General features: G+C 36.5%; 1 protein-coding gene across 4 annotated transcripts in view; it reads right to left on the reverse strand.

Moving 5' to 3' along the window:
- COP1 (COP1 E3 ubiquitin ligase) overlaps positions 1–26,253 on the reverse strand; it is a 226,255-nt gene that overhangs the window by 116,098 nt on the left and 83,904 nt on the right. For 3 of the 4 annotated variants that reach the window (XM_065936106.1, XM_065936105.1, XM_065936104.1), the window contains one exon: positions 14,205–14,262. The exons of the other annotated variant lie outside the window; for it this stretch is intronic. In XM_065936106.1, coding sequence (XP_065792178.1) covers positions 14,205–14,262 — 58 coding nt within the window. The remainder of the gene's footprint in view (positions 1–14,204; positions 14,263–26,253) is intronic. 4 annotated transcript variants of the gene reach the window in all.

Below are 26,253 nucleotides of genomic sequence, written 5' to 3' on the forward strand. Positions count from 1 at the left end.
TATCACCAACACTATGTTAACAAAAAGGGTATGAAAACCCTTCCACAAATGGTTTCTATCTATTATGCTTGTGGCACATTAACAGACACAGAAATAAGCTACATAAATGAGATCTTTAGATAACACAAGTTAACCAATAAGAATACAACTGCTAATGTATTAAGAAATACTAAGTTACTACCATGAACAAAACAGTTATCTAGAGTGAACTCCTGCTAAAAGTAAATGGTTATTGTCCTCCAACTAAAAATAAATAATATTTTTAAAGAAGAACTATATTTTAAAGCAGTGCTTGCATCACAAGAAAAAAAGACTATTTACCAAAAGATTAATAACCAAACAGGAAGCTGAACTCAGAGGAGTAAAGGTAAACAAAATGGAGCAATGTAGAAAAGGGGAAAGAGGAGGACAATCTGAGGACAAATATGAACAAAAGGGCAAGTACTAGATCTGGAAAATAAAAAGAGAATTTGAAAACTGGAAGACAAATCGAAAATAATTATCCAAAATGAAGGATAAAAGTCAGGAAGACAGAAAAACTTGAAAGAAAAGAAAAGAAACATAAAAGAATAATAAGGTTTAAATATGGGCACCCAGAGACCCAGAAAAGAGTGACAGATGGAAGAAGACATATTTGAAGAGCTTCTGCTGCTGCTGCTGCTGCTAAGTCTCTTCAGAACTAAAGCTGACAATTTTCCAAAATTGAAAACACACATGAATATAGACAGAGAAATTATTCCTATCAAGGATAATTAAAAAGAAATCCACAATTAGATATACTAAAGCGAAACTGTGTTTCTGTCCAAGAGACAAAGATTTTAAAATCACACAAACAGAAAAGATAATTCACCTAATAGGAACAATTAAAGAAGCAAAACACTTCTCAAAAGCAATAATAGAAGCTAGAACATCCCAAGACTTGGCTATACTTAAAACGTTGAAAGAAAAAAAACCTCAACTTAAAATTCAGATCGGACAAAACTATCCTATAACAACAGAACGCTGAGCAAAAGACTTTTTCGTGTGACTGAAAGCAAGGATTGCCACCTTTTATTATTATAAAAGGGATTTTTAAAAATTTTCTGAAATTTTTTAATTGAAAAGTTCAATAAAACAAACTAGAAGATTGGAGACACAGAATAAAAGAGAAGCAAGGATATAGTAACCAATCAAGTGATTTCAAATATTGTTTGCATACATTAACTATAATATTTCATTTATGGGGTTTAAGAATAAGACAGAATAAGTACACCAAAAACCCAGCATATAACTCTAAAGAGCAGGCCTGGATACTTTTACTTGAAAATCCTACCAAATATTCATGGAAGATATAACATCAGTCTTTCAAAAACCTTTCAGAAAACGCCCCCCCATTTGTTTTATGAGGCCAGCATAACTGTAATACCCACACCCAGTGATGATACTGGAGGAAGGGAAGGAAAAAAGAAGGGAATAAGAGCCTTCATGTAAACAAGCATCCACAGCAAAATAATAGCAAACCGATTCCAACATGTAAAAAGAATAACTCATCATGACTAAATGGAGTTTAGTCCAAGAATGCAGGATTGTTTTCATATTTTAAAATCAATCAATGCAATTCACCAGGTGGGCAAAACAAAGGAAAATAACCATATAATAATTCCAAGAAATGCAGAAAAGACAAAATTCAACACCTATATATGTTAAAGGAGAAGGCAATGGCACCCCACTCCAGTACTCTTGCCTGGAAAATCCCATGGATGGAGGAGCCTGGTAGGCTGCACTCCATGGGGTCGGGAAGAGTCAGACATGACTGAGCGTCTTCACTTTCACTTTTCATTTTTATGCACTGGAGAAGGAAATGGCAACCCACTCCAGTTTTCTTGCCTGGAGAATCCCAGGGATGGGGTCACACAGAGTGGGACACGACTGAAGTAATTTGGCAGTAGCAATACATGCTAAATCGAAAAACAAGAGAGTTCTATAAAAACATCTATTTCTGCTTTACTGACTATGCCAAAGCCTTTTATTGTGTGGATCACAATGAAGTGTGGAAAATTCTGAAAGAGACAGGAATACCAGACCACCTGACCTGCCTCGAGAAACCTGTATGCAGGTCAGGAAGCAACACTTAGAACTGGACATGGAACAACAGACTGGTTCCAAATAGGAAAAGGAGCACTTCAAGGCTGTATATTGTCACCCTGCTTATTTAACTTATATGCAGAGTACATAATGAGAAACGCTGGGCTGGATGAAGCACAAGCTGGAATCAAGATTGCCAGGAGAAATATCAATAACCTCAGATATGCAGATGACACCACCCTTATGGCAGAAAGTGAAGAACTAAAGAGCCTCTTGATGAAAGTAAAAGAGGAGTGAAAAAGTTGGCTTAAAGCTCAACATTCAGAAAACTAAGATCATGGCATCTGGTACCATCACTTCATGGCAAATATGGGGAAACAGTGGAAACAGTGGCTGACTTTATTTTTCTGGGCTCCAAAATCACTGCAGATGATGACTGCAGCCATAAAATTAAAAGACACTTACTCTTTGGAAGGAAAGTTATGACCAACCTACATAGAAATATTAAAAAGCAGAGACATTACTTTGCCATCAAAGGTCCATCTAGTCAAGCCATCTAGTCCGGCTATGGTTTTTCCAGTGGTCATGTATGGATGTGAGAGTTAGACTGCAAAGAAAGCTGAGCACCAAAGAATTGATGCTTTTGAACTGTGGTGTTGGAGAAGACTCTTCAGAGTCCCCTGGACTGCAAGGAGATCCAACCAGTCCATCCTAAAGGAGATCAGTCCTCGGTGTTCATTGGAAAGACTGATGTTGAAGTTCTAACTCCAATACTTTGGCCACCTGATGCAAAGAGCTGACTCATTTGAAAAGACCCTGATGCTGGGAAAGATTGAGGGCAGGAGGAGAAGGGGACGACAGAGGATGAGATGGTTGGATGGCATCACTGACTCAATGGACATGGGTTTGGGTGGACTCTGGGAGTTGGTGATGGACAGGGAGGTCTGGCGTGCTGTGGTTCATGGTGTTGCAAAGAGTTGGACATGACTGAGTGACTGAACTGAACTGAACTGATATGTGTTAAATTTCTCAAAAAATTAGGAATAGAAGAACACTTCCTCAACTTTATCAAGGGCATCTACCAAAATGTAGAGCTAACAGATAAGTATTGGGGGGAAAGGGAGTGTAAAAAGAAAAAGAAAGGATAGATGGGAAGGAAAGGGTAAGAAGGGAGAAGGAGAGGAGGCTAGAAGAGGTGAGGGAAGAAAAGAAAAGAGAACACAAAAAGATTAGAAAAGGCAAAAATATTTTTGCTGATCACATGATTGTACACAGAATTTCATGAGAATCTATAAAACAACTAGAATTAATAAGTTTGGCAAGGACTTTCCTGGTGGTCCAGTGGTTAGGAATCTACCTGTCAATGCAGGGGACATGAATTTGATCCCTGATCCAGGAATGCCATAGAGCAAATAAGCCTCTGCACCCTAGAGCCCAAGCTCTGCAACAAGAGAAGCCATCGCAAGAAGAAGCCCGAGTGCCACAACTTAAGAGTGGCCCCCACTTGCCTCAACAAGAGAAAGCCCAGTGGGAAAGCCCAGAAGACTCAGTGCAACCAAAAATAAATAAATGAAAATGTTTTTAAAAATTCAGCAAGATAATAAGAAATAAGGTGAACATATAAAAATCAATCATATGTTTATATACTCACAACAAAGTAGAAAATTTTAAAACAACTGGATCAATAATGGCATCAAAAAAAAATTAGAAATTAATTTAACAGAAGCATGGACGAACTCTATATTACAAATACAAACACTGCCAAGAGAAATTTTTAAAAGACCAAAATAAATGGAAAGATATTCATGGACTAGAAAGTTCAATATTATTAATGTGCTATCATTAGGGTAACTGCGCAAATGATGCATAGGCTCTCTCTTTGTTTTTGTTTGTTTATGCTTGTTTTTTTCTGACTTTACCACATGGCTTTTGGGATCTTAGTTCCCTGACCAGGAATTGAACCCAAGCCCCTTCAATGCAGGCACAGAGTCCTAACCACTGTACTACCAGGGTATTCTCATGGGCTATCTCGGAATTATTTTTTAAAACTGCACATGAATCTACAATTATCTCGAACTTTAAAAATCTTTACAACTGTAAAAAAAAAAAAAAAACAGGAATAAACTTACACAGAAATAAACAAACCTAGACTCAACTCAATATTATAAATATATCAGTTCTCCATAAGGTAATTTATGAGTTAAAGGCAGTTTGAATAAAGATGCCAAGAAGCTTTTTTATGCAGCTAGAGAAACTGATACTAAAGTTCATGTGAAAAAACCAAACAGGGAAGAATTTCTGTAGAACACTGAAAAAGAAAAGCTGGGGGTTGGGGGAAATAATTTCTATCAGACATTAAAACATAAAGAGGTGACAGTGAAAGATGAAGAGAGAAATACACCAGTAGACAGAAGTGAAAGACCAGAAATGAATCCATATACACACAGAATTTTTCATATAAGAAAGGCTGCATCTCAAAACACTTGATCAAAGAAAGATTTTTTAAAAGTGGACAGGCGACTTCCCTTGTGCTACAGTGAATAAGAATCTACCTGCCAATGCCGGGGACACAGGTTCAATCTCTTGTCCAGAAGATTCCACATGCCTAGAGCAACTAAGCATGTGCACCACAAGTGTCGAGCCCATGCTCTAGCGCCCACAAGCCGCCCATGGCTGAGCCCACGTGCTGCAACAGAAAGTGGCCCCTGGTTGCCGCAACCAGAGAAAGCCCATGAGCAGCAACAAAGACCTGATGCAGCCAAAATAAAAGTAAATAAATAAAGAAAAAGTGAGCTGGGACAACTGACTAGACATTTGGATAGAGATAAAACTATATCCACACCTCAAAACATATACCAGAATTAACTCCAAAGAGAACAGGAGTCCAAATGTAATAAATGAAATGAGACAAGAAAATGTGGGTAAATTTCTCTACATCCTAGTTAGAGGTAGACGTTTAGAACTATGACTCAAAACCCAGAGGCAACAAAAGATTGGTAACTTTAAATAATGATTTAGAAATTTTGAACAGTTTAAAAAAAAAACAGAAGAAAATACAGGCAACATTTATTACAGATAAAGGGCTAATTTTCCTAACATACTGACTGCCAAGTCTTAAAAACTGAACAGAACATATAAAAAACTTTATAGAAAAAAAAAGGTCAGAAATATAAACACATAATCTACTAAAAAGTATATTAATATACCACCAGTCATATGATATTTGTTCCACCGAACTTATAATTACAGAAACTTACAAAACTATTCTAAGATATATTTCTCTCTTGACAGATAAGCCAAAATTTTAAAGTAAAACTCATTCTATTACAGAAGCTCTGAGAAAGATTCTAGGAGAGCAGACACATTCATCTACTGCTGGGGAAAGTACTGTGAGATATATTTCTCACTTGACAGATTAGCAAAAATTTTAAAGTAAAACTCATTCTATTAGAGAAGCTCTGAGAAAGAGTCTAAGAGAGTAGACACATTCACATACTGCTGGGAAAGTGCAAACTGGTACAATCCTTTGGGGGAGGAAGATGATTTGGCAATATCAATCTCTCTGTCTGTCCATCTATCTATCCATCTACCCCCATCCATTCATCCATCTTTGACCCAGAAATCCCACATCTAGGAATTTACACTGAAGATACACCATACAATGATATGAAAATATATATGTACAAATTAATCACTGCAGCACTACTTTGTAACTACAAAATACTGTAAACTACCTCTCTTTAAGTAACAAATTGATTAAAAATTCTATGCAGCTATAAAAACAATGAGTAAGAATTCTATGCACTTCTATAAGCTTTTTTCATGATAAACTGTTAAATAAAAAAGCAAAGAAGAGAATCACTAGGAAACTTACCCTTTGTGTAAAAAAGAAGAAATAAGAATATGCATATGCATCACGAAAACTTGACTAACACAACTGGTTACCAAGAAAGGGTAAGGAACAATGCAGTGGGCAAAGGTAAAGGATATGGAAGTTGGTAGAAAGGCTGGAGGGGTGGTATTTATTGAGTATGACCTTCTGTATAGCTCTAACCTTCAAAATCAGGTTAATATTTCATATTTTCAAAAAAAGTTTGTATGTAATAAAGGTAAGGGTTGGTGGTGGAATACAAACAGAAGCAAATGAACTCAGTTGTATTTCAAAGAAATATTGCAGCTAATACTGATGAATAATTAACAATCAAATCCAAGTAATTTTTGAACACACTGTATTTTCATAACTATATTCTCAGACTAAAGATATAAAGGAATTTAAATAAATATTCACCACTAGTTAGTAGATTTGCTTTCTTAATAATTTCCATACTAGTTTAGTACACACACTAATAAGACTATGACAGTAAGTAAAATGTATGTTTTGATAATGAGAACTAGGTTTCTGTCAGAAAAGGGAATTAAAGATATGGGAAGGATTCACTAAAGCTACAATGAACCCTGTGATAGTGAAGTATAACGGGAGGTCACCAGCATGAATCCACAGCTTTTATGACAGATACAGAAACACAGATATGTCACAAACATAGAAGATTATATAAATGATTTTCATCAATTGAATAGTAGTGAGTAATCTCAGCTGGTCTGGGTTGCCCACATGGTTATTTACAGAGCTACTGACTCTTAACCTACACTGCAAAATATATTAAGTAAAGATAAATGGTATTCCATAACCACAGGCCTGAGAGTTGTTTGGTGACAGAGTGTGTCACTCTGTCAACATTGTTTAGTAATAATAATTGAATTTATGATTCACCTATTACAGTGAAGTTTGTAAGTTAATAACTGGTCACATAACTAGAATGCACTGCCTATGGCACTAGCTTAAAATAAGAGATCTGACTACAAGTCAAATTTGCACTTCCCATTACTAAGGTGCTTGAGAATGTAAGCAAGTAGTCATTCTGAACCTGGAAACAAAGCAGTTCCTCTGTGGTACAAGGACAAAGAAAACTGCTTGAAATCTCCATATCCTTTTCAGTGAGTGCCTTTCTTCTGCTTGGTTGTACTGTATCCTATAATTGCCTATAATCAAGTTCCAGAAGTATAAACTCCTTGATTCCTGTGAGTCCTTTCATCAAACACTTAAGGTGATTAACATGTAACTAATCAATATATTATATATACAGATATGCATGTTTCCTAGCTCTGTTGACCAAGAAGGCCTACAAGCAATGACACTCTACAAGCAATGAGCATACTTAAAACCCAGATCTTTGTTTTGAAGTATCATTCTTCATTAAAAGAAAACAGGACATCTTGGATACATGGCTGATTACAGAACTGGGGCAAGGTAAGTACAAAATGATATTGGTACATCTTATTATCTAAGAATGTAAGAAGGTACTTAAAAAATGATAAGAACCTGAAGATCAGCTTGAAGGAATTCCAACTAGTCAAACAGAGAACAGACTGAGCTTCAAAATAATTAACAGAAAAACTTTTAAATTTATGTTTCCTTAACCACATAAACAAAGAGATGGTAGGAAAGATCTCCCTTATAGTGAAAATCCTAACAATAAATGTGGAATTATTACTCAGGCATTAAAAAAATGAAATAATGCAATTTGAAGCAATGTGGATAGATCAAGAGATTATATTAAATGAAGTAAATTACAGAAAGAAAAATATCATATGATATCACTTACATATGGAATTTTAAAAATGGCACAAATGAACATATTCACAAAACAGAAACAGACTCACAGACTAGAAAGCAAACTTACAGTTACCAAAGAGGACAGCACAGCTGGGGCGGGGGGGCGGCAGGGTTTGGATAAATTAGAAGTTCGGGATTAACAGACACACATTACTGTATACAAAAAAGGTAAACAACAAGGACATACTGTATAGCACAAGGAACTATACTCAAAATAGTCAAAATAACCTATAATACAAAAATACATATATACATACATATGAATCATTTTGCTATACACTTGAAACAAAAACACTGTAAATTCTTCAACAAAATACTTCAACAAAAAATTTTAAAATTAATGTAGAAAAGAAATTAAAACTTATTGTTTAGACAAAATAATTAATTATTATTTCAAGATTCATTAACAAATGCTCAAATGGGAGAAAAATGGTAAATTTGTAGCAAACAAACCTGGCAGGCATCACCTTAATCAAATGATCAGAGGTAATACCACCAAAACTGAGCAGATACACCATATCCAGACGTGACCAGCTAACAAAGGATACCACACTGTTGGCTGTGGCATTTGTGATAAAAATGGGTAATCAGAATCCAGTTATAAGGAAATATCAGACAAACTCATATTTAGGAATGGCCTACAAAATTAACAACTTACACTTCAAAAATGTCAACCTCATGTACAACTGAAGAACTAAAACAATTTAGAGGAGATTAAAGAAACATGACAACTAAATATAACCAGTGAGTCTGGATTCATTCTGGACAAAGAAAATTTTCCTTTTGTTATAAAAGAATATTAGTGGCAAAACTGCGGAAATTTAAATAAATTGTCTCAGATAATGATATTATATTAACATCCTGGTTTTACTAATTATACTAAAGTTATATAAAAACTCTAAGGCAAAAACAAGCAATTATAAAAATTCAGAGGTATAAAATAATTACTTCTGGCTTCACCTACATCATATTAACTTTTTATCAACTCCATTTCAACTATAAACATGATTTTTAAGAGTAGCAAAATATATACGCAACAGCTGTACCAGTCTCTGAAGCTATTCTGCTATGACTGGGCATATTTATTTTTCCAGAATTTTTGCTTGTATAAATAATATTGGTATGTAAGTTTTAGATAGTACTTTGAATCATTTCTTATAAGAAATTTCTATGTTTATCACTACCAAATCACACAGCTGAGTATTATTTTACATGTGAGTGGGCCATTTGGATTTATCTTTTTTCCCCATGTTCTTCATCTACTTTTTGCCTGTTGGTGCTTTCATCAAAAACATAGAATCCATATAAGAAATTTTTATTTTGAAGCAATTAAACCATTTGCCTATCATATTGATAATACCTTTCCCAGTTTGGGTATAAAATTTTGTTTGTGGTACTTTCTTATACACTGCCCTCTTTCTTAATTTCTACAGTTCTATTATTATCTAAATCATTATTTAGCTGATCTGAACTCTTACAGTAAGAGATAAAATAGAAAGCAAATTTCCAGCAAATGGTTTCCTGGGTATCGCAACATTATTTACTTAATCCTCCCTTTTACCACTGATCTGCATAACCACCTTCACCATAGGGTAAACTCTTAATTACCTTTCAGTAAGATTTAAAATTTTTATTGTGTCCCATTTGTTAGGGCAGTCTTAGAATACATTAAAATAACCTATTGGGTAAATGCCCTTGTAATATCCTTCTGAAGCATTTATTCTACAAATAACCATTTAAAGTCAGTTGGTCACACTCTCTACAAACCCTTAAAAAATATTCTTGAGGTTTTTTTATTTTTAAATTGGAATCACATCCAATTATGGTTATTGGTCTATTCAAATTATTCAATTTATTAAGAGTTCTATTTTTATTAGTATGCACTAGCACCCAGTTTTTTAAATCTACTCAATACTATAATAGCCAATTTCAATTATATATTGAAACATGTTATAGATAATCTTTTTTTAATCTCTCTACATTTCCATCTTAAGTACTTCCCAGTTTATTGAGTTTAATGCCTAGTTCACTTATTTTTATTCTCATCTAAAAATGAATCCATTTAATGATATAATTTTTAGTATAATTCTGACCAAAATCTCATAAATTTTGATTTATAACAGTTTCAACACAGGATTTTTTTTAAGTTGTTTGTAGTAACATTTGTATACTCTTTGACACAAAGATATTCAGAGGAGTCTTTGGTTTACTCTCTTCCAGATTGTTGAAGTAGTTGTTTACTGGAGGTTCTGATTCTGAGAATATAGATGGCACAATTTATCTTGTTTTAGAATCAATCCAATTTTCTCAGTGCTCCAAGATTACTAACAATATGCATATCCCTTGATACCAAGTATAAAGTGAGGCAAGTACCCATTAAGCTAAGTTTAACTCATTCAACCAAAGAAAAAAATTCAGTCTTTAATACAACTAAGAAAGTTATACACCAAGGGGCCTCCGTTATCCACGTTTCTTACCTCATTCCTATTTCTCTCCCCCTTGCTCATTCCTCTCCAGCCATCACAGACTCTAGACTATGTCAGGCACGCTTCTAGCGCAGGGCTTATGTACTTCCTTCTTTCACTCCACTTACATCTGCCCAGGGATATTCACACAGTTTCCTCCCTTACCTCCTCTGTTCAAAAATAATCTATCTTTATTACTATTAGTATATCTCCAACTAGACTGAAAGCTGGGCTACAGCAGGAATTTTTGTCTGCCTTGTTTTTGTTCAATAACCCAAGTCCATCATAGTGTCTGGTAAATAGAAGGTACTGAAAAAAAACAAAAAACTGTTGGCTTAATAAGCTAATATTTAAAAGCACAGGTCCTGAAGCCATAATGCCTGGGTTAGAATATCTTAACTTCTCCTTACCTTCTTTGACCTAGTTTCCTCCTTAATAAAATAGAAAATAATATTTATCTCAAGTTCTAAGAATTAAAGTAGTTAATGCTTGTAAAGAACACTAAGCAATGTACATGCAATGCATAGTAGATGGAAAATAAATGTTACCTAAATACTAATATTACTACTTTAATTATTTCTTGAGCTATACAGTAGGCCTTCCATATCCACAGGTTCTATAAATACAAATTTAATCAAATGCAGACAGAAAATATCCACCCCCAACCAAAGGAGGAAATTCTGGAAAATTCCAAAAGGTAAAATGAATTTGCAGCTGCATTGGCAACTATCTACATAGCATTCACATTGTACTTAAAATTTTTTACACAACATTTTTGTTATATTAGTTATTGTAAGTAATCATAGAGATGACAAAGTATACAGGAGGATGTGCTGCAGAGGTTGCATGCAAATATATATACCACAAGTCATATAAGGAACCTGAGCATCTTTGGACCTTGGCATCTGCCACAGCTCCTGGAACCAATCCCTCATAGACCCTGAGGGATAAGTATACTTTAAAATCTCCTACCATGTTTAAGTTTTAACCAATTTTAAAAAATTTCTAATAAAGTTTTACTTTATATAAATACCAATCCTTTATATTATGTCACACAAATTACTACTAGTTTGTGGGATTATACCTTTTATCATGTGAAAATGTGTATCTGTCTTCTAATGATTTTTCCCTTCAGTTCTATTGCGATCTGTACTTTACTTTGCTGTTTGTTTTTGTCAACTTCCTTACCATTCTTACATTTGCCAGACTTATCCTCATCTACTCCTTTGTTTTCAATTCTTTTTATGTCAACTTATTTTAAGTCTGTGTTTTCTAAAGAGTATTCCTAGAAATGAAGGGTAAGAACTCTGGCACAATATGTCATATTAGTTCTGTCCCAGAAGCCCTAGCAGGTTTTCCTCCGCAACAACCTCCGTGGCTGACTTTACCTAAAGCACTCTTTTACTCTGCACATGGTGACTCACATTAGGCAGACTTCTTCAGTATTCTTTTTATCACGTATAAATTCTTTTTAAGTTTTCCGTATGAGGACAGTTATATGTCAATGGGATTTCTAGTGGGTGAAGGTTAGAGAGACCACAGGCTTACTGTACCATCTCAAACAAAGTCTCCTTTATTACACGCAAAGAATAAAAATTAAAAAACCAAAGAAAAAAAAAACACACAAAAACACTATTCTGAATGGCTTTTTTCCCACCTAGATTCAGTTTCTCTAATTTCTAACTCACAGAATTTGCTAGAAATTCCAAATCAACGTCCTATAAATGGCAATAGGAAAAGGGCTTCCCTTGTTCCTTTATGCAGAATTTGTCAAAGCCCTGCAACCAAAGACCAATAGGAATACACCTGTACCTGAACAAGTTTTACTACTGCTCATTGCAATGAAGAACACAGCATACTATGGGTTAAGGTAGGAAGATGTTACAAACTACTGATAGGATACAGGTTCAGGTTAAGTGATTTGGGGGAGGGTTCTAGGAAGTAAGGCTTTGCTCTGGACTGGATACTGTCAAGAAGGGGGATAATCTTGTGACCAGGTGTCTTAACAAATCTTACCTGGACCAACAGAAAACTAGAGCGAGATTAAAGCCGTAATTAGTAAAGATGCAGCAACTGCCTGTATTAGTCAGGATACAGGCGTGTTTGGTATTTTACATATTTTGCACAATGATTTTTTTAATGGCTTAGGTAAGTTTATGAAGTGATCTTAGTTTTTGTTTCATTTCTTCCTAGTCCCAGAGTGACTGTGTCTGATGTGGATGTTGTGAGATTATGTTTGAAAGGAGAACATCAAGGCCCAGCTGTGAATGCCAAGCCTGTTTCCAGATTCTGCTTTCCCTCTTCAAGTTCTTAAAGATGTTTCCATTCAGTTCTTAAAAATTTCTCCTGAGGGGCTTCCCTGGTGGTCCAGTGGTTAAGAATTCTCTCTGCAATGCAGGGGAGATGGGTTCGATCCTTGGTTGGGGAACTAAGAGCCCACAGACCACAGAGCAACTAAGTCCATGCACTGCAGCTAGAGAAATTTGTGCACCACAGGAGACATGGGTTCGCTCCCTGGTCGGGGAACTAAGAACCCACAGGCCAGTTGGCAACTAAATCTGTGTACTGTAGCTAGAAAATCTGTGCACCACAGCAGAAGACTCCACATGACGCAAAGAAGACCCGACACAGCCAAATAAATAAATATTAAAATAAGAGAGAGGGAATGAGAAGCCCACACACTGCAGTGAAGAGCAGCCCCTGCTCACCACAACTAGAGAAAGCCTGTGTGCAGCAACAAAGACCCACCACAGTCAAAAAACAAAATAAATAAAACTTTAAAAAATTTTCTCCTTATATATCTCATTATGTCTTACAAAAACACCTAGATCTAGTGCATTCATGGCTGTTCAGGAAGAGATACAAACAAATCTATGAACTTGCCAAATCCAAGCACACATTTGAAGAGAACACAGGATATGCAGAGGAGTTATGCAGGCTAATCATAACACTCAGAGAGTCAGTCATCTAAGCAGTGGGAAAAGAAAAACACAAATAAAAGCTGTATGATATTAAAGATTTTCTTTCCACTTTGATAAAAATAACTGCACTATCACATAAAATAAATACACAAAGACAGGCCTTACTTAAAAGCCTTATTTTTTCCTTTTATGGAAAAAAGGAGGTAAAGGATAACTGTAAGAACAATTTGTAAAATCTGAATAAGGTATAGAAATTACATAAAGCACCACATCAATGTTAACTTCTTGAATTTTAAAATTATATTGTGATTATACAGGACAATATTCTTGTTTTTAAGGAAACATAAATTGAAGTACATAGATAAAGGAACATTATGTCTGTACCTTACTTAAACAATCCAAAGAAAAAATTTTATATGCATATATGTAAAAGAGAGACAGAATGAGAATGATAAAACAAATGTGATCTAATGTGAACACCTAGATTATCTGCATATAGAATATAAAGGAATTATTTTTAACATTCTTGTAACTTTTCTTTAAGTCTGAAGTTATTTCAATGTGAAAGTTAAAAAAAAAAACACAGACTGCCCTCAAAATTAGACTTGACAAATATCAGCATTCCCAAGTCAGAGATGAAGAGAGTAAAAATCAAAATAATCATACAATTAATTAAAGAAAAGGAGAAGCCAGAGTCGATTTTTAATAAAGCCTGTAGTTTACCTTCCAGAAAAAAGTTTCCTGTTTCAACATAATAATAGGTAATTCATCAATAAATTATAACTTTCTTATCTCCGAGAGAAACAATGTCCTGATTACTCATAATTTCCTCTTACAGTATTTCCTTCCTCTCAAGGCCTAATGTTACTAGCATGCTAAAAAAATTTTTTTAACTCAATCAGTAATGAGCAGATATACAGCTGATTATTCACCAGAGCTATTCAAGCCCTAATCAATGCTACAGCACACAGAACTGCTGTCTCTAGGATAGGACATTCCAGTAAACTCAGCTGTGACTTTACAACTCAGGTGATTAGACTTACGGCCCCACTAGAACAGATTGTTAGATACATCATTTACCTGAGAACTGCCACTGAAACCTGGAGGTTGGCTGTATTCTGTGGAATCAATAATACTACTGCAAAATGAAGAAAAAAAAAATGTGATTTCAGTTTTTACATTCTCTTTAGCAACAGAAAAAGTAAATCTAAAATGTATCATATATAAATCCAATATTTATTGTCAATAATTTATGAGTCAAATAGATACATATTCCATAAATTAAAAATTAGGAAATAAACAATTTACCCCTCCATCCCACCACCTTAAATGTATCCATCTTGAAAGAATGTCAATAGGGAATAATCACAAGACAGGCATATATAATTGAAGTATTTGCTACAACTTCATTTTCAGATAGTTGTTTCATTTTCAGTTAAGTTGCTTGAACTCTAAGGAAGAGTACCTAGAATACTGTAAAAAGAGCACAAGAATGCAATCAAAAGCTATGACGAACAGATCCTGTCATGAAACTAGAGCTATGTGCCCCTGGACAAACACCTTACAATCACTCAGTTTCCTTATCTGCAAAATGAGATAAGTGGAGACTAACAATGACTAACTAGCTCAATCTATAGTCCCTTCAAGCTCTAAAATGCTATGATAATCATCTCATGTGGAAAAAAAGCTACCAAAGGAATGGAATAAAAATGGTAGAATACCAATAATATTTCTTTTATAACCCAAAATCTATATTCTAATTTCCTCTGCTCTAGTCAAACATAATTTGCTTTCTCTATTGGTTGTTTCTATTTGATTATATTCTCTGTGCATTCTCCTACTTACCTTAGTAAACCCTTTTTAAGTACAGATTACCTTTTCTTCCTAAGAGTTCTATCTTACCATATCTATCTTTTCACTTCACTCTTCTCCCCCTCCCATCTTTAAATAAATTAGCCTATGAGGACTACTAACATCTGAAAATGGCATTAACAGATACATCAACAATGACAGATCAACAGCTACCTACATTTTAAAAAATTCTTCCCTATTTCTACTATAGAAATGTCTATATTTGTCCACCTTAAAGAAATTTAAGCAATTAAGAGTACTAATTTCAGTGCATTTCTTTACATAAATACACAAAGTCATTATTCACTTTAGTTCAATAATCACAAAGGTTATAATATAGAAGGCACTCTTAAAGAGTACAGAGTGGGTATGAATTTCACCTATTAGCAGCTAAATGACTCTGGGCAGTTATTGATATTATTTGTTCTCTAATGTCTCCATCTGTTAAGCAAGATATTTCAGAGAGGTGTAAGATTTAATTGTATTAATATTCCTCAGTACAATACCAAAAAATGGTAGGTATTCAATAAATTTTATTCTATTAATAAAATGTCAATAACATACAAACTTAAGTTTTCAAAAATTTAATAAATCAGAAGGAACTGTTCTCACAGTACTCCAACACATAATAATAGACACTAATTTATTGTGTTCTTAACCATTCCTATGATAAGACTCACTTTTAAGACCCTCAAAGCATCTACACCACAAATTAAAGAATTAACAGGATCTTGTAATTAATTTCTCCTGATGAAATATAACCAATGCCTACTTTCCTTGAACAGGGTCATGAACTGATATGACAAGATCACGTGCTATTTTCAGAATACTCTATACAAGGGACTAATACGGCTAAAAATGAGGAGATGCCAGATATTTAAAATTTGCGTTCCTTCCACTAATGAAACCCAATCCCCTATTTGTATAAACATTAATGAACTTATGAAGCTTCACATTTAGAGGTTGATAGAACAGAACTATTTCTAGATAATAATTTATGGGAATGTAATTCAGACTTCTTTGATTGCAAGCTGGAACAATGACAATGATTCTTAGCGTGCATCGGGAAATAACACTACACTTCAAATACATGTCGAAAAACAGTACTGATCAGGGTTTCCCTGGTGACTCAGAGGTAAAGAACCTGCCTGCCAATGCAGGAGACACAGGCTCAATCGCTGATCCAGGAGGAAAGAAGCAACTAGGTCCATGTGCCACAGCTACTGAGCCTGTGCTCTAGAGCCCAGGAACCATAACTATTGAAATCGTGAGCCATAGAGCCCATGCTCTGCAACAAGAGAAGTCATGCAACGAGAAGCCCATGCACCGCACTAGAGAGTAGCCCCCACTCGCCGCAAGTAGAGGAAAGTCCACACAGCAATGAAGACCTAACACAGCCAAAAATAAATAAAGTTAAAAAAATAGTACTGATAAGAAAGCATTGAAATTACAGGTTTTAAGTGATATGTTGGTAACAATCACTGCAGAATTCGAAATTTAGTTTATATTAGATCTTAATCTTATTCACTAGAAAAATTTATTAATGCATACACAACTGCAACAGAAGCAATCTGAAGAAATAAATCCCTTTAATTTTGCTTTTTAAATGTGTGTGTATATGTGTATATAAAGAAAACATGATTAGAAGAGAATATTAGAAAGCATTGACTGGGCTGGTTCCTCTTGATTCTGGTGCTATTCTACTTCTTCTCTCCAGGTTAGCCACAATCTACAGATGGTAATTAAAACAACAATACTAATAGCTATAATTTAGTAAGCATTCACCAGGCTCTAGGCACTGATCTAATAATTTAAACTTCATAACTCAGGTAGGTACTATATCATTCCCATTTCTCCAAGGACGAAACAAAGCCACAAAGAGCTGACACATTCGGCCCAAGTTAAAAAGTTAGCAAACAGGAGAGTTAGAATTCAAAACCATGCAGTCAGGTTCTAGAATCTACACTGAATCAGAATGCTATGAGTCCTAGGCATATCATATTCTACAACTAGAGTGAAGAAATCCTGGACTAGTCCAACCCACTTCACATACACAGTTTAAAGAGAAAAGTTAAAAAAACAGCAACCTAAAAATATGAAAGTCAACAATTACTTCAATTAATGTTAAATACCCTGAAACTATTTCAAATAAATGATAAAAATTAAATCCATCAAACTATGGCAAAAGCAAGAAAATTTCAAAGCAGATCTCACAGAGAGTGCCAGAAGAACTATGGACGGAGGTTCGTGACATTGTACAGGAGGTGATCAAAACCATCCCTAAGAAAAAGACAACCAAAAAGGCAAAATGGTTATCTGAGGAGGCCTTACAAAGAGCTGAGAAAAGAAGAGAAGGTAAACACAAAGGAGGAAAGGAAAGAATACCCATCTGAATTTGCAGAGTTCCAAAGAAGAGGAAGGAGAGATAAGAAAGCATTCCTCAGTGATGAATGCAAAGAAATAGAGGGAAACAATAGAATGGGAAAGACTAGGGATCTCTTCAAGAAAATTAGAGATACCAAGGTAACATTTCATGTAAAGATGGGCACAATAAAGGACAGAAACAGTATGGACGTTAACAGAAGCAGAAGCTATTAAGAAAAGGTGGCAAGAACACACAGAAGAACTATACAAAAAAGATCTTCATGACCCAGATAACCATGATGGTGTGATCACTCACCTAGAGCCAGACATCCCAAAGTGTAAAGTCAAGTGGGCCTTAGGAAGCATAACTACGAACAAAGCTTTTCTCCTTTGCCTTTCACTTCTCTTTTCTCAGCTATTTGTAAGGCCTCCTCAGACAACCATTTTGCCTCTCTGCATTTCTTTGTCTTGGGGATGGTTTTGATCACCTCCTCCTGTACAATGTCATGAACCTCTGTCCATAGTTCTTCTGGTATTCTGTCTATCAGATCTACTTCGGAACCCCAGGGTTAGTAGAAGGAAAGAAACCTTAAAAATTAGTAGGAGGAAAGAAATCTGAAAAATTAGGGCAGAGGGAGGAGCCAAGATGGCAGAGGAGTAGGATGGGGAAACCACTTTCTCTCCTAGAAATTCATCAAAAGAACAACCGAACGCAGAGCAAACTTCACAAAACAACTTCTGATCGCTAGCTGAGGTCATCAGGCGCCCTGAAAAGCAGCCCATTGTCTTTGAAAGGAGGTAGGACAAAATATAAAAGATAAAAAGTGAGACAAAAGAGCTAAGGACGGAGATCCGTCCCGGGAAGGGTCTTAATAGAGGACGTTTCCAGACACGGGGAAACCCTCGCACTGGCGGGCCTGGGGGAAGTGTTTGAATCTCGCAGTTTGAATCTGACTGGGAGGGAAACAATAAATAAAACCCACAGATTACGAGCCTAGAAGCAACGCCCAGCAGAAAAGTACCCCAGACGCCAACATCCGCAACCAGCAAGTGGGGGCGAAATGGAGAGGAGCGGGCGGCATTGCTTGGGGTAGGGTCCGGGCCTGAGTGCCTTGAAGACAATCAGAGGGAGCTTTTGAGTTGCCAACTTGAACTATAGGACAGCAAAAGAGAGAGAGAAAATTAACCGGCCCGAACACACTGCCGGCCGTTCGCAGAACAAAGGGACCGAGAAAGTCCTGGGAAGAGCTCGCAGGCTGCGGACCGGCCCAGCCCCTCCGGAGGCAGGAAGCAGGGGGGAGGGGAAAGCGGCAGGCTCTGCCCCAAGGACCGCATCCCCTGCCACACTGCAGACGGGCCTCCGCCTTCTAATCAAAGACCTCCCGAGATTCTGGATGGTCGACATCCACCGGGAGGGTCGCAGCTAGACACAGGGCACATGCACCCGACCGGCGTGGGCGGGGATTGGGGCTGCGGACGCGGAGGGCAGAGGGCGCACGCACCTGACTGGCGCGGTCGGAAACTGAGGCTGGGATCGCGCAGGGCAGAAGACACGCCACACGGGGAGAGAGCGCCTGACAAGCGCCTGGCTGCCTGAGCCACTCGGGCGGCGTAGGGGCAAAACGCAGGCACAGCTTTGTGTTCTGCGCTTTTGTGGATCACCCGAGGGCTGGAACAGCGCACAGCGTGGGGCGCGCTCCATACAGAGCAGCCGGGAGCCTGAGCAGCGCTGACGGAGAAAATGGCGCCGGCCCCTCCGCGGAGCGCCGGCCCCTCGTCGCAGCGCGACGGAACTAGCTAACTGAATAAGAGTCCACCTCCGCCCGCCTGTGTCAGGGCGGAAATGAGGCCCTGAAGAGACCGGCAACAGAAGCCAAATAAACAAAGGGAACCGCTTCAGAAGGGACCGGTGCAACAGATTAAAATCCCTGTAGAAAACACCGACTACACCGGAAGGGCCTGTAGATATCGAGAAGTGTAAGCTGGAACAAGGAGCTATCTGAAACTGAGCTGAACCCACACTAACTGCAACAGCTCCAAAGAAATTCCTAGATATATTTTTTGTTTTTTTTTTAAGTAAGAAAAAAAATTTTTTTTCTTTTTTCTTTTTCCTTTTTTTTTTCTTTTTTCTCTTCTATTTTCCTTTAAAATTCCCTATTACTCCCCCATTACTCCATAACTTTCATTTTCATAGATTTTTACGATTTTTTTAATTAGGTAAAACAATTTTTTTTCTTCTTTTCTTTTTTCTTCTTCTCTTCTATTTTCTATTTTTATTTTTCTCTTATTTCTTTTAAAGTCCTCTAGTACTCCTCTTACTACTCCTTAATTTTCATTTTCAATACACTATAACCTTACAGAAAAAAAAAAAAAAGAGAAGCCCTATTTTTAAACTGAACTTCATATATATTTCTAAAATTTGTTTTGTGTCTTTTGGTTTTTGTTTTTAATATGGTATTTTTAAGAGTCTAACCTCTACTCTAGATTTTTAATTTTTGTTTTTCAGTATATGATATAAATTGTGAACATTTAAGAATCCAATATTCAGCTCCCATTTTTATTCAGGAGTGTGTTGATTATTCTCTCTCAATCTTGACTCTCTGTTTTCTACCTCAGAACACCTTTATTTCCTCCTTTCCCCTTCTCTTCCCAATCCAATTCTGTGAATCTTTGTGGGTGTCTGGGCTACGGAGAACACTCTGGGATCTGACAACTTCATAGATCTGTCTCTCTCCTCTTGAGTCCCCCTTTTTCTCCTCCTGCTCATCTCTATCTCCCTCCTCCCTCTCCTCCTCTTCATGTAACTCTGTGAACCTCTCTGGGTGTCCCTAACGGGGGAGAATCTTCTCACCATTAACCTAGAAGTTTTATTATCAGTTCTGTATAGTTGGAGAAGTCCTGAGACTACAGGAAGAATAAAACTGAAATCCAGAGGCAGGAGACTTAAGCCCAAAACGTGAGAACACCAGAAAACTCCTGACTACATGGGTCTTTAAGTAATAAGTGACCATCCAAAAGCCTCCATACCTACACTGAAACCAACCACCACGCAAGAGCCAATAAGTTTTAGAGCAAGACATACCACGCAAATTCTCCAGCAACGCAGGAACATAGCCCTGAACGTCAACATACAGACTGCCCAAGGTCACACCTAACACATAGACCCATCTCAAAACTCATTACTGGGCACTCCATTGCTATCCAAAGAGAAGAAATCAAGATCCACGCACCAGAACACCGACGCAAGCTTCGCTAACCAGGAAACCTTGACAAGCCAATCGTCTAACCCCACCCACTGGGTAAAAACCTCCACAATAAAAAGGAACCACAGACCTCCAGAATACAGAAAGCCCACTCCAGACAGAGCAATCTAAACAAGATGAAAAGGCAGAGAAATACCCAACAGGTAAAGGAACATGAAAAAGGCCCACCAAGTCAAACAAAAGAGGAGGAGATAGGGAATCTACCTGAAAAAGAATTTAGAATAATGATAATAAAAATGATCCAAAATCTTGAAAGCAAAATGGAGTTACAGAAATAGCCTGTAGACAAAGATTGAAAAGATGCAAGAAATGTTTAATAAAGACCTAGAAGAAATAAAGAGTCAATTAAAAATGAATAATGCAATGAATGAGATCAAAAACACTCTGGAGGGAACCAAGAGTAGAATAACGGAGACAGAAGATAGGATAAGTGAGGTAGAAGATAAAATGGTGGAAATAAATGAAGCAGAGAGGAAAAAAGAAAAAAGGATCAAAAGAAATGAGGACAACCTCAGGGACCTCTGGGACAATGTGAAATGCCCCAACATTCGAATCATAGGAGTCCCAGAAGAAGAAGACAAAAAGAAAGGCCATGAGAAAATACTCGAGGAGATAATAGCTGAAAACTTCCCTAAAATGGGGAAGGAAATAGCCACCCAAGTCCAAGAAACCCAGAGAGTCCCAAACAGGATAAACCCAAGGCGAAACACCCCAAGACACATGTTAATCAAATTAACAAAGATCAAACACAAACAACAAATACTAAAAGCAGTAAGGGAGAAACAACAAATAACACACAAAGGGATTCCTATAAGGATAACAGCTGATCTATCAATAGAAACCCTTCAGGCCAGAAGGGAATGGCAGGACATACTGAAAGTAATGAAAGAGAATAACCTACAACCTAGATTACTGTACCCAGCAAGGATCTCATTCAGATATGAAGGAGAATTCAAAAGCTTTACAGACAAGCAAAAGCTGAGAGAATTCAGCACCACCAAACCAGCTCTTCAACAAATGCTAAAGAATCTTCTCTAGACAGGAAATGCAGAAAAGTTGTATAAACATGAACCCAAAACAACAAAGTAAATGGCAACGGGACCACACCTATCAATAATTACCTTAAATATAAATGGGTTGAATGCCCCAACCAAAAGACAAAGATTGGCTGAATGGATACAAAAACAAGACCCCTATATATGCTGTCTACAAGAGACCCACCTCAAAACCAGAGACACATACAGACTAAAAGTGAAGGGCTGGAAAAAAATATTTCACGCAAACGGAGACCAAAAGAAAGCAGGAGTCGCAATACTCATATCAGATAAAACTGACTTTCAAATAAAGGATGTGAAAAGAAACAAAGAAGGACACTACATAATGATCAAAGGATCAATCCAAGAAGAAGATATAACAATTATAAATATATATGCACCCAACATAGGAACACCGCAATATGTACGGCAAACGCTAACGAGTATTAAAGAGGAAATTAATAGTAACACAATAATAGTGGGAGACTTTAATACCCCACTCACAACTATGGATAGATCAACTAAACAGAAAATTAACAAGGAAACACAAACCTTAAATGACACAATGGACCAGCTAGACCTAATTGATATATCTATAGGACATTTCACCCCAAAACAATCAACTTCACCTTTTTCTCAAGTGCACACGGAACCTTCTCCAGAACAGATCACATCCTGGGCCATAAATCTGGTCTTGGAAAATTCAAAAAAATTGAAATCATTCCAGTCATCTTTTCTGACCACAGTGCAATAAGATTAGATCTCAATTACAGGAAAAAAATTGTTAAAAATTCAAACATATGGAGGCTAAACAACACCCTTCTGAATAACCAACAAATAATAGAAGAAATCAAAAAAGAAATCAAAACATGTATAGAAAAGAATGAAAATAAAAACACAACAACCCAAAACCTATGGGACACTGTAAAAGCAGTGCTAAGGGGAAGGTTCATAGCATTACAGGCTTACATCAAGAAACAAGAAAAAAGTCAAAGAAATAACCTAATTCTACACCTAAAGCAATTAGAGAAGGAAGAAATGAAGAACCCCAGGGTTAGCAGAAGGAAAGAAATCTTAAAAATTAGGTCAGAAATAAATGCAAAAGAAACTAAAGAGACCATAGCAAAAATCAACAAAACTAAAAGCTGGTTTTTTGAAAAAATAAACAAAATTGACAAACCGTTAGCAAGACTCACTAAGAAACAAAGAGAGAAGAACCAAATTAACAAAATTAGAAGTGAAAATGGAGAGATCACAACAGACAATACTGAAATACAAAGGATCATAAGAGACTACTACCAGCAGCTCTATGCCAATAAAATGGACAACTTGGATGAAATGGACAAATTCTTAGAAGAGTATAACTTTCCAAAACTGAACCAGGAAGAAATAGAAGATCTTAACATTAACAGAACCATCACAAGCACAGAAATCGAAACTATAATCAAAAATCTTCCAGCAAACAAAAGCCCAGGACCAGATGGCTTCACAGCTGAATTCTACCAAAAATTTAGAGAAGAGCTAACACCTATCTTACTCAAACTCTTCCAGAAAATTGCAGAGGAAGGTAAACTTCCAAACTCATTCTATGAGGCCACCATCACCCTAATTCCAAAACCAGACAAAGATGCCACAAAAAAAGAAAACTACAGGCCATTATCACTGATGAACATAGATGCAAAAATCTTTAACAAAATTCTAGCAAACAGAATCCAACAACATATTTAAAAAATCATACACCATGACCAAGTGGGCTTTATCCCAGGAATGCAAGGATTCTTTAATATCGGCAAATCAATCAACGTAATACACCACATTAACAAATTGGAAGATAAAAACCATATGATTATCTCAATAGATGCAGAGAAAGCCTTTGACAAAATTCAACACTCATTTATGATTAAAACTCTCCAGAAAGCAGGAATAGAAGGAACATACCTCAACATAATAAAAGCTATATATGACAAACCCACAGCAGGCATCACCCTCAATGGTGAAAAATTGAAAGCATTTCCTCTGAAATCAGGAACAAGACAAGGATGCCCACTCTCACCACTACTATTCAACATAGTGTTGGAAGTTTTGGCCACAGCAATCAGAGCAGAAAAAGAAGTACAAGGAATCCAGATAGGAAAAGAAGAAGTGAAACTCTCGCTGTTTGCAGATGACATGATCCTCTACATAGAAAACCCTAAAGACTCTTCCAGAAAATTACTAGAGCTAATCAATGAATATAGTAAAGTTGCAGGATATAAAATTAACACACAGAAATCCCTTGCATTCCTATATACTAACAATGAAAAAACAGAAAGAGAAATTAAGGAAACAATACCATTCACCATTGCAACAAAAAGAATAAAATACTTAGGAGTATATCTACCTAAAGAAACAAAAGACCTATACATAGAAAACTATAAAACACTGATGAAAGAAATCAAAGAGAACACAAACAGATGGAGAAACATACCGTGTTCGTGGATTGGAAGAATCAATATTGTCAAAATGGCTATTCTACCCAAAGCAATCTATAGATTCAATGCAATCCCTATCAAGCTACCAACGGTATTTTTCACAGAACTAGAACAAATAATTTCACAATTTGTATGGAAATACAAAAAACCTCGAATAGCCAAAGTAATCTTGAGAAAGAAGAATGGAACTGGAGGAATCAACCTGCCTGACTTCAGACTCTACTACAAAGCCACAGTCATCAAGACAGTATGGTACTGGCACAAAGACAGAAATATAGATCAATGGAACAGAATAGAAAGCCCAGAGATAAATCCACGAACCTATGGACACCTTATCTTTGACAAAGGAGGCAAGGATATACAATGGAAAAAAGACAATCTCTTTAACAAGTGGTGCTGGGAAAACTGGTCAACCACTTGTAAAAGGATGAAACTAGAACACTTTCTAACACCATACACAAAAATAAACTCAAAATGGATTAAAGATCTAAATGTAAGACCAGAAACTATAAAACTCCTAGAGGAGAACATAGGCAAAACACCTCCGACATAAATCACAGCAAGATCTTCTATGACCCACCTCCCAGAATATTGGGAATAAAAGCAAAAATAAACAAATGGGACCTAATGAAACCTAAAAGCTTTTGCACAACAAAGGAAACTATAAGTAACGTGAAAAGACAGCCCTCAGATTGGGAGAAAATAATAGCAAATGAGGAAACAGACAAAGGATTAATCTCAAAAATATACAAGCAACTCCTGAAGCTCAATTCCAGAAAAATAAATGACCCAATCAAAAAATGGGCCAAAGAACTAAACAGACATTTCTCCAAAGAAGACATACAGATGGCTAACAAACACATGAAAAGATGCTCAACATCACTCATTATCAGAGAAATGCAAATCAAAACCACAATGAGGTACCATTACATGCCAGTCAAGATGGCTGCTATCCAAAAGTCTACAAGCAATAAATGCTGGAGAGGGTGTGGAGAAAAGGGAACCCTCTTACACTGTTGGTGGGAATGCAAACTAGTACAGCCACTATGGAAAACAGTGTGGAGATTTCTTAAAAAACTGGAAATAGAACCGCCATATGACCCAGCAATACCACTTCTGGGCAAACACACTGAAGAATCCAGATCTGAAAGAGACACATGCACCCCAATGTTCATCGCAGCCCTGTTTATAATAGCCAGGACATGGAAGCAACCTAGATGCCCATCAGCAGATGAATGGATAAGGAAGCTGTGGTACATATACACCATGGAATATTACTCAGCCATTAAAAAGAATTCATTTGAATCAGTTCTAATGAGATGGATGAAAACTGGAGCCCATTATACAGAGTGAAGTAAGCCAGAAAGATAAAGAACATTACAGTATACTAACACATATATATATGGAATTTAGAAAGATGGTAACAATAACCCTATATGCAAAACAGAAAAAGAGACACAAAAGTACAGAACAGACTTTTGAACTCTGTGGGAGAAGGTGAGGGTGGGATGTTTTGAAAGAACAGCATGTATATTATCTATGGTGAAACAGATCACCAGCCCAGGTGGGATGCATGAAAACTGGTGTCCATTATACAGAGTGAAGTAAGCCAGAAAGATAAAGAACATTACAGTATACTAACACATATATATGGAATTTAGAAAGATGGTAACGATAACCCTATATGCAAAACAGAAAAAGAGACACAAAAGTACAGAACAGACTTTTGAACTCTGTGGGAGAAGGTGAGGGTGGGATGTTTTGAAAGAACAGCATGTATATTATCTATGGTGAAACAGATCACCAGCCCAGGTGGGATGCATGAGTCAAGTGCTCGGGCCTGGTGGGCTGGGAAGACCCAGAGGAATCGGGTGGAGAGGGAGGTGGGAGCGGGGATCGGGATGGGGAATACATGTAACTCTATGGCTGATTCATATCAATGTATGACAAAACCTATTGAAAAATAAAAAAAAAATAAAATTAAAAAATTTAAAAAAAAACAAAAATAATTAATTAATTAATTAATTAAAAAAAAATAGGGCAGAAATAAATGCAAAAGAAACAAAAGAGACCATAGCAAAAATCAACAAAGCTAAAAGTTGGTTTTGTGAAAAAGTAAATAAAATTGACAAACCGTTAGCCAGAC

The sequence above is a fragment of the Muntiacus reevesi genome, chromosome 5 (assembly GCF_963930625.1).
Source record: "Muntiacus reevesi chromosome 5, mMunRee1.1, whole genome shotgun sequence".
Lineage (NCBI taxonomy): Eukaryota > Metazoa > Chordata > Mammalia > Artiodactyla > Cervidae > Muntiacus > Muntiacus reevesi.